At 37.4% G+C, this 9747-nt stretch overlaps 1 protein-coding gene across 1 annotated transcript in view; it reads left to right on the top strand.

Moving 5' to 3' along the window:
* Positions 1-7756: 7756 nt before the first annotated feature.
* Positions 7757-9747, top strand: part of SOX6 (SRY-box transcription factor 6) — a 595512-nt gene continuing 593521 nt past the window's right edge. The window contains exons 1-2 of the mRNA XM_032881120.1: positions 7757-7911; positions 8499-8678. Coding sequence (XP_032737011.1) covers positions 7859-7911; positions 8499-8678 — 233 coding nt within the window. The 5' untranslated portion in view covers positions 7757-7858. The remainder of the gene's footprint in view (positions 7912-8498; positions 8679-9747) is intronic.

Below are 9747 nucleotides of genomic sequence, written 5' to 3'. Positions count from 1 at the left end.
ACAGTCTGATACTCTACATCATCTTCGTGTACAACACTATATTCTTTGGAAATCTGAGATAACACTCTCACTATTTCTAGGTTGTATTTGCCTTTCATGACAGTTGAATGATAATTCATTTCAATGTATCTGATGCATCTTTAAATGCGCCTCTTGGAATGACTTGTGATGATTGTGAAGTATATGCTTATTGAAACCGGATACCAGTACTCTTTCTTACTCTTCTTAGCACCCATACCTTGCATGTTTGGATTTGTCTTGGATAAATTGTTCTTAGTTATCCCATTTTAGTTTACTTAAGGATAGCACAAAATAATTGTAAGTAGTACATGAGCACTCTAAATTACAGAGCAGCAGAGTATTAGCTGTTGTATGCATCACTTTGTGAAATACTAATTATAAACAGACCAAAACCGAGTTTGCTAATTGTAAAACACATCTTAGTTAAGTTTCCTGGATGACATATTGTTCATAAAAAATTGAGGTTGCATGCTTTTTCAAATATAAACACACAGATGAAAGCAGAATGAGAAAGTTCACATTTTATACTTTATTATATACTACTGTACTTCAGTATATTAAATTAGAAGTCTGTTGGTGATTTTAACAGTCTTTTAGCTAACATAATATCAAGACTAAAGTGTTGCTGGTGCAAGGTAGTTTTTTTGTTCCTTGTATTTAAATGTCATGCTCCTAATATATTTGTAATGTTCATGTAAATAATTAACCTACATTTTAAAAATTTTTAATTGAATGATACCAAATACATGAATATATTTCATCCTTTATTGTGATCTGGGAGATAATTGAAGCTTCACATAAAATACATTCAATTTCAGTAGTAACATTCATATAAATAAATGCTTATGGGTTATTGAATATTTAATACAATTTTAAGGACAAGTAATTATCTTATGTCATTTTTCATATTAAACACAATTTTAGTTTAAAAATGTAATTGTTTTAATATATTTAGGAGTTTTTCATAATTAGATATTTTTGCTGAGTTTGTGCCAATCCAGGTACTGTTATATTTTGTACATATGGCAATATTGTACCGGTCCCCTCTCTTTGTTTCAAAAATATCTTTTCCATCTTGACTAATAGAGAAAATGCCAAGAGTAAATTTAGTAAATAACCCATCTGGGCAATAGAAATACCATATTTTTATTTATTAGGATATAATTATTATCTGCTGCATAAAACCAAGAAAAAATATGGACAAAAAACCAAAATTAAAATTTATCTATTACCTGTAGTGGATACCAAATACACAGTTACTGTGATGTAGGCAGGAGATAAAAGCTTCATGAAGAAAATTCATTATTAAGATTTATTTTCAAAAAATAAAAATGCCCAAATACTTAAACATTTTTAAGGTGCCTAGCATGGTGCTTGGTTCAAGAAGTAATATAAAAAAACAATTAAACATTAGTTGTATTTTAATTTTTTTTTGTAATATAGGTCTGTGATTATGACAGATGACTTATAATACTCATTTGACATTTTCCAATATAGTGTTAGGTAGATACTACTAGATAGTATTGCTGTTGTCTTGCAGGGTCACACAATTTTCAAGTTTATCATTGTATTTTCTCATGATGGTGATGTAGTAGTTAATGGGTTGGTTTTCAGTTGCGTAGACAGAAGACACCTGGCTTACTCAGACTAACACTTTCACACCAGTAAGTAAAACTTGGTAGGATAGATTGTCTAATGCACAGATCTTACGCTGTAGTTATAGTGTTAAGAAGTCCTTGTTATTATGAATGTGCATTATGAGTATATTGTACACAGTCCTGGTATGCAAATGTGTAGCATTCAGAGAAGTGAAATAATTCTGTGTTATTATTATCTTTGTAAATTACATCTTAAGAGTTTTTGAGGACTTTATGATGGCAGTTTTCTATAGTCACAGTCATACAGTATGTGCAGCACAAAGTGTTTTCTTTCACTATTAACAATAACTGAGCCAATGAAAATGCTTTTTAAATATACACTCGGCAAGCAGTTATCTGGCTCTTCCTTCTTACTATCCACAAACGATCTTTTATCATCTTTTAAGACAGCATATGAAACAGCTTTGTAAACATCTGTTTTTCATTGTTAATTGTCAGGAAAACTGGGGATTTAAATGCTTCTTTGGAATCCTCTTAATCTTATCAAGAAGAATAAGTTGTGTATGTTTATCTTTTCTTCTTTAGATTGTTTCTTTGCCATTAAAAAGTACACACATACTGTCTTCATTTATTTTTCCAAAAATTACTGTTAGTATTATAGTATTTTTATAGATATTTTGGGGGCATTGCTTTATAGTAATTAATTGAAATTATTAGCAACAAAAGCTATATTATGTCTGAAAGAGATGCCTAATAAATATAGGCTTACATATAATTTGCCTTTTTAAATCATTTTCAGAGTTTTCTTGGGCATAGTCCATATAAAAATGTGCAATGAGAGAAAACATAAGGAAAAAGTATTTGTTATCCAAAGAACAGATTAATTAAGAGCTCCAAATCATTTGCCATATTTATTCTTTAGGAAATACATGCTTTATTTTCATAAGCTTTTTCTGTTCCAATAATTGAGCCATTAATGTCAATGGAATATTTCTGGTAGTGACATACTAAGACAGCTTTTGCAATAATACATTGTGTCTTCCTTCTAAGTGAAAAGGATCTGTTGCAATAATTCCCTAAAATATATTAAAATTCTGCAGCAGTTGTTTTGAATTCATAATGTAAAAGCAAATGCACCTATCTCTAGAGAACAGAGAGAACATCCATAATTTAATAATTAAGTAATATGTAATAACCAATAATTTTTGTTACCAATATATGAATCTGAGTAACAAAAGTATAAAGAATACTAAGAGAAGTAAAGCAGTTGTTAGTGAAAACTTTTTTCAGAATGTATTTATTTTAAAGCATTTTATGATCTTTATTAAATTGCTGTCCTTTCATGCAATTAGAATGCATTGTGCATTTTTCTTTTTAAAAGGCTTGTACTTTATTAGTTTCTAAACTGTATAAATTAGAAACTCACTATTCGCTATTTATATCGCTTTTCAGTCTTTGCTTTTCAAACTTGTATTGAAGTGATGTAGAACTAGGACTTATCACTGCATATAAAATTAATTGAAATGACATATTGTTGCAGTTTCTATGGCAACCATATCATGATGCTGATGCTCTTAAAAATTTATAAACTATAATCTGAAATATGCTAATTCTAGTGAACATAGTTAACACTTATTTGCTTAATATTCAGTTTAGTGCTAAACTTCATCAACTTGGAAAATAGGTTGATAACATAGTCTATACGATTAAAAGAGGCTTCTGTATTGAGCTCTTGAGTTTAAATATTTTCTCCAAAAACCTACTATTCAAGAACTTTAAGTGTGAATAATTGAAGCTTTTCACTTATTGTTGTCTTAAACAGACGTGAATTAGCATGAGGACGATCATTGTTGCAGATTCTCAATGTTTCTGTCTCTCCTCCTCCCCCATTAAAAAGATAAAATATTCAAACCTCATGCAAAACATCCTGATGAGAACTTAAAAATTCAATAAAATTGAATGAGTTATTTAAATAATTGCAAACATCCAGATACTTGGAACGCTGATTTATTTATTTATTTTTTTTGCTTTCATTTGTTTGTTTGACTTTAGGTAGATAATATCTTTATCTTACATGTATGATTGTGATACATATTAGAGACCTAAAACTAGCAAGTTATAGAATAATTCTGCATTGCACTTAAAGACTGATTTGAAGATAGGGTTTGAAGTTTCTTTTAGAACTGATTTGAAAGTAAAATACATAAAATATGTTATTTGGAATTGAATTGTAACTATAGATTGTTTTTAAATAAAGCTTTTTTTAAGATATACATTTTGATAAGTCAGAAGAACTTTTAGAAATGTCTGTAGGTGGTTAGTAAAAATATATAAGGTAATTTAAACAGTATATACCAAATAAAATGGATTAACATCATATGCAATTATCAAATATACTTATACTGAACATAATACTTCTGCTGGCATAGTTGGTAAAAATTAATTTTCAGCATATTAAATAAATTTCTGTAGATGTGAAACTTTAATTAGTATTTATTAAATCATAAAAGTGCAAAAGATTAAGTAACACACTTTTAATTATTTGCTTTGCACATATTAGGCACTCAAATATTTAAATGTGAATAAAAATGTGGAAAACAAGCAAAAGTCTTCAACATAATTGTGATATTTAAAAACACACACACAAAAGAAATCCTCTATTTTGAAAATTTAAAAATAGCAATCTAGGATTTTGGGAAAGATTTTTAAGTAACAAATTTTAAAATTAAGAGAATTCAGTTAAGTTTAGTTTTTTTAAAAACAATGCTAACATAATAATACAGAAAGCCTATAATTGTTGAAGTAAATTATCAAACCTTTAAAGAGTAGTAATATTAGAAAATTATTGTTTTATTGTTTGTTATTTATCAGTAAGCAGTTTTACACCATTATTTTTGTGTCCCTTGCTTGTCTTTTATTAGGCACTGGAATGGAACTGTAGGATTTATCAAATGTCTCTAGTATGGCTTAAGTGTATACTGAATGAAAGGGTAGTCATCTTCGTGATTGTAAACCTCAGATTTGGGAAGGGGTATGTGTTGGGAAGAGAAGCACATATGAAGGAATGCACATGCTTTAACAAGAGTACTTAATAATGGAAAGAACATGATATCTCAGAAGGATGCTATTGGGACAAATACTTCAAATTTTAGTGAATAAAGGTTATTTCTGTGGTTGAATCATCCTGTAACTCTATCATATTTTTCCTTTCTGTGGTTTTTGTGATAATCATGTTTACCTATATAATTATTTAGATCACTTCTAGTTAGAAAAATAATTCAATGTTTCATTTTAAGACAAACATTTGGATAAACAGTTCACTTTTCATCTAGATCTTCACTCTTCATCTAGTGGCAGTTTTGGCAGCCTTAAGCTATAAAACAATCAGTACTTTAATAAATAATTTTCTTTCAGATAGTATTTTAAAAACATTAGGTCTGGCATTTCAAAATATTAGTTCTGATATGTATGTTTGAAGGGGAGTTGGTAGAGGTTTATATTTTCTGGTTTCTACCACATTTCTTCTTATGGTGGTTTTATTTAATTCTATTTTTGCCATTGATATTCTATTTATAGTAAAGAAAAATATATGCCAAATAGTGACAACTTCCATGTTGCTAGGATTTTGATTTAAAGATCATGGAATTGGTGCCTGGCTGCCTACATGCCATGTGTTCCAGTTTCATAGTCACTGGTCTTTGATTTGATTTTTCTTTAAATGAGGTTTCTACCCACGCTTAGTTTCTGGCAGTTACATTATAAGCTTCATGTGTATATCCCTTTCACTTAAGAGAAGATGAACTGCCAGGATTATGTATGATAAAACCAAGGCCCCTGTAAGATAAGGCTCTGGGGGCATTGTATGAGTTTAATATTCTTCCATGAGGTTGGCCCACCCCAATGCAACTAAGAAATAAGATGATTTGAGGGCTATTACATATTTAAGGTTTTCATAGTGGATTAGAATAGCATTACTTAGCACAGGTGTTTCTATAATTGGGATTCCCTGGGAAAATTCAGTACTGTGTTCAAAGACACTTGGCTTTCTACATGAGTGGAGGAGGATCTAATGTTAATTTGCTAGGTTGTGGAGTGAAACCAGGGAATAGGGGTTTGGCTTTGGGGCCTGTTGCCCCTCTCTCTTCGAAAAGATATTTCTTGTCCATTACTAGTACTGGGTTGCTGTGGTTCTTGTTTTAAAATTTAATGTATTAGTTATTATTATTATTATTATTACTATGCTGATCAAAATAGTGAAGGCCCCCAGTGACTTATGGCCTCATGTAACACAAGATAGTTCCTGAGTGTCCTTTTTCTTGAGTTAAATAAAAATATTCTTCCTCTCCTTTGATAAAGTATTACATTTAAAGAATGTCTGTGTACCCAGGTGATAGGGAAGACGGACGCACCCTTGTGGCACAGTTCACCAAAGAGGATGGACTTAGAGTGGGTTTGCAGATTGATGCCTGGCAGTGTCCAGGCATAACAAAGAACAACCACAAGCTATTTCAGGATTAGGGAGGGAATTCCTAAGCCTGGTATCCTTATAATGTAAGGTGTGAGTACAGGAAAGAGTGTGTAAAGATTTTCAGTAGAGGTAGGGGTGGGAAAGTTGAAAAACTCTGACATAATTATTATTATTGTTTTACCGAATCCATCGTTAGACAATCAGAAGGACTGATTTTCTGAGAAATGGGCGACTATAGATCTAAGTATCCAGCTCTTGCAGCAGGCAGCTGGGTTGCCTGAGCGTTTTCAGGTGTGCAGTTCTTGTCTGGGGGCCCGCTGCTAGTGACCTTGGGTCTGGCCGCTCCCGGAGACTCTTTGTCTTCTGCCCTGAGGATACAGAAGAAGCCGGAGCCCCAGAGAGTGTGGAGTCCAAGTTGAGCCGAGGTCACTGCAAGAAGGGAGCTCGGTCTTCGGCCAGGACTGGAGCGGATATTTCGCTCTCCGAAGTTGCCTGTACCCCTCGCCACAGGCGTGGGAGTTAGTGCTTGAAGTTTCGGGGGTGCAGCGCCTGCCTTGGAGCTGCAGAATCCTTGGCCGGGAGCTTTGTACTCTGCTGGGAGAGTGCGCCTTCCTCGGCTGTTGGCTATTGGTTTTAGCTAGCGTGCAGTGTCAGCCCTCACTCTTCCTACCCCAAGTCTCGGTGAGCAGGCCTTTTCGCTCAGCGGGTCTGCTTGTTGGCCCTCCCCTTGCTTCCCTTTCAAGCGGTCCCCGCTGTCGCTAAAGGCAGCAGGGCCAGTGTCAGCCGGGTTTGTGTCGACAAGCCGGGAGCCGGGCGCAGTCTTCCGCTCGACCTGAAGGTGGCGACTTAGGCACATAAACAGAGCTCAGCCAAACCGGGAGGTTGGCACCCTCGCGGTTCATCCACGTATCATCCTAGTTTTCCCGCTGCTCTCAAGCGGGCTGAATTGACGGTTATAGGGACTTGAGTTTAGATGAGGAGTTCGGCCAGATTGTCAGAATGTGTGTGTATCTCTCTATGCGTCGATGTGTGCGTGCGTCCCCTCGCTCAGAGGCGGCCAGGGGTGGTGATCTGGTGGAAACCCTTAGCGGGACCCGTTTGGGACGCCGCGAGTCTCCCCAGCATCACCTGAGCGTTCAGGCCAGGCTGAACGGCGGGCTGGGGCTTCAGAAATGCTCTGCAGCCCAAGATGCCGCGATCAGCGCGCAACCCGCAGAGGGACAGAGGGTTTGGTCGCTGCAACCAACGGTAGAAGATTTGCTAATTTCGTTTCAGTGACACCCACAATTTATGAGCAGAGAGATCTGGAAAATAAAGACCGTCGTGCTGTGCTCTTCTCACGGGTGCATGCCCGGTGACCCGAGTGGGAGGGGTCCTTGGGGGTGGGGAAGAGAGGCACAGACAGCGAAAGAATAAACGTGCGACAGTCACAAAGTCTTACCTCCGGGACGAAAGGACACGGTTCCTAGAACTGAGATATCCATAGCCAGTCTGCATCCCAGCTGTTTCTTCCGTAGCCTCTTTCCTGCCTAACACAGCCTTCTGACTAACTTGGACAAGGCTTAGCTGCCCCCCTCCTTTTTTCCTCCTTTTTTTTTTTTTTTTTTTTTCTTTCCAGACATTCCCTAAACTCAACCCAGGGCAAATCCAGAAGTCGGTACAGTACAGAGCTTCCATTCAATCGTGTGGGGAAAATCCCGTTTACAGTTTCTTTTAGGCAGATGGAAGAAGTAGATGGTTACCGGACTTTGGAGGGGTGCATGGGGCTGGCATGGGGTGTTGGTGGCAGGGAAGCACGATTTCTCTTAGGTCTTGGTGCTTCAGGTAAGGTTCCCAGATTCCAGCTGCCCTCGTGCTGAGCTGCGGTGGCGGGTGAGAGTGGAGGGCGATCCTCTTCTGATTAGTGGGGAGTGGAGGAGGGTGGAGTGTGTGTGTGTGTGTGTGTGTGTGTGTGAGGGGGGAGGAATGGACCCTGGACAGGCTCCATGGACACATTGTCTTGGTTTGTGTCTGTGCCTGGTCTATGCTGCTGCCTCTGGAGCTTTTTGAGTAGGGTAGTATGCCCTAGGCTTTTTCTCCCTCCCCCACCCCTCCTTTTAAAATGTGTTTAAAAAGAAGTGACTATCTTTCTAAAATAAGTTAAAAATCTTTCTTTGACTTTCCATTTGAGATGTCAAAATGATTAAATAAATGAAACTTTATTTGACCGGGGAGTTTACCCAGAGACTCAACGACATCTCGGGTCTTTGGCCTTATTCTAATTCCACGGTGGTAATTACCCTTCGTTTCTTTAAGTGCAATAGATTTATTGCCTTAGAGACTATGCACAGTTTGATTGAATTATTCATTTTTTTTCTTTGGTGTAGACTGCATCTGGGGACTCTGATGTGACGTGTAGATTTTTTTTTCAGGAACAAAGGGAATGTGGAAATGAAAGAGAGAGGGAGAGAGAGGCTGGCAGATGTAATGAGACGCGGTGAAGGTGTACGCAGACTGGCACTCCCACTCCTCCCTTCTGCTCTCACTGCAGCCCTGGGTAACTCGCAGGCTAACACAAACAGCTTTTCTCCCGCAGCCTGCCCTCTGTCACTGTAAGTACATCAGCCTTCTCTTATCAGCATGCAGATTCCAGCCACGCACTCCCCTCGCTCGGCTTTGCACCTTAGACAGCAGAAGCACATTTAAAAATTAACTTTCCTAAGCCAGGAAAGCCATGTCTGTAAAACTTATTTTTGATTTATCTTTATTTTTCTCTGAAAAAAGTTCATGCATTCTTACCACTTTTCCCCACCTCCTTTGTGACGGTGCTGTTGCTACTGTTGCCACCGCTGTGGTCTTCCCAACAGGACGACGCGCAGATTCAAATGAAATTTCATGTTATTGTCTAGCCACTTAAAGTCCAGGGAAAATGCCTTGTCCTTTTATAACATGATGTCTTAAAGAACACAGAGCATTATTCACAGTTTGTTTTCTGCTTTTGTTGTGGAAACACGAGTTCCGACCTCTTTGAGGTAGAGTCCCAAGGGCACTGTTATTTGGGAGTTTGGGTTATTTGGTTACACCAAACTTAAATGAAGTGCAGGGGGCTACCGAGGTGCTGTTATGTGTGTTATCCCTGTTTCAGAAAACCAATTGCTAAAACTTTTCTCCGTGCTTTAATTAAAGTTTTCAACTCTTCCTTTTGGGGTTTTTATACTGTTTCACTTATTCTTCGTTTCAGTAAAGTTCTCATTCCCCGTGTTTTGGAAGTAAAGACATTTATATTTGTCCTATTTATACAGTAGCCGTAAAGCCCTTCCTGAAAGAAGTTAGCGACCTTAAGATGTAGCTCCGAATTGTTCGCCCGGCTGGTGTAAGGAGACTTCCACAGCGAGAATTCGAGGTTTTAACAGTCGTTATGATTTTTGCGTGGGTGCTTTAAATATTAACTTCTTTAGCAGAATTCAGTGCGTTGCCCTTCCCAAGTTCAGGCGGACCTTTCTCCAGGAACTGCCCACGCTTTGCCTTTGCGGGTTCGCGCCTCTTCTCTGGAGGTGCGAGGCCAAACTTAGCAAAGCCGTGTTGCCTTAGCTGGTTGCTGTGCGCAGGGACACCGGGACTGCACCGAGGCAGCGAGAGCTGCGGCAGGTAAGTTAGCCCCCACGCGTTCTCCCCCACTTC

Source organism: Lontra canadensis, unplaced genomic scaffold, assembly GCF_010015895.1.
Source record: "Lontra canadensis isolate GAN:19392208 unplaced genomic scaffold, GSC_riverotter_1.0 scaffold74, whole genome shotgun sequence".
Taxonomy (NCBI): domain Eukaryota; kingdom Metazoa; phylum Chordata; class Mammalia; order Carnivora; family Mustelidae; genus Lontra; species Lontra canadensis.
This window is presented reverse-complemented; position numbering and strand designations above follow the sequence as displayed.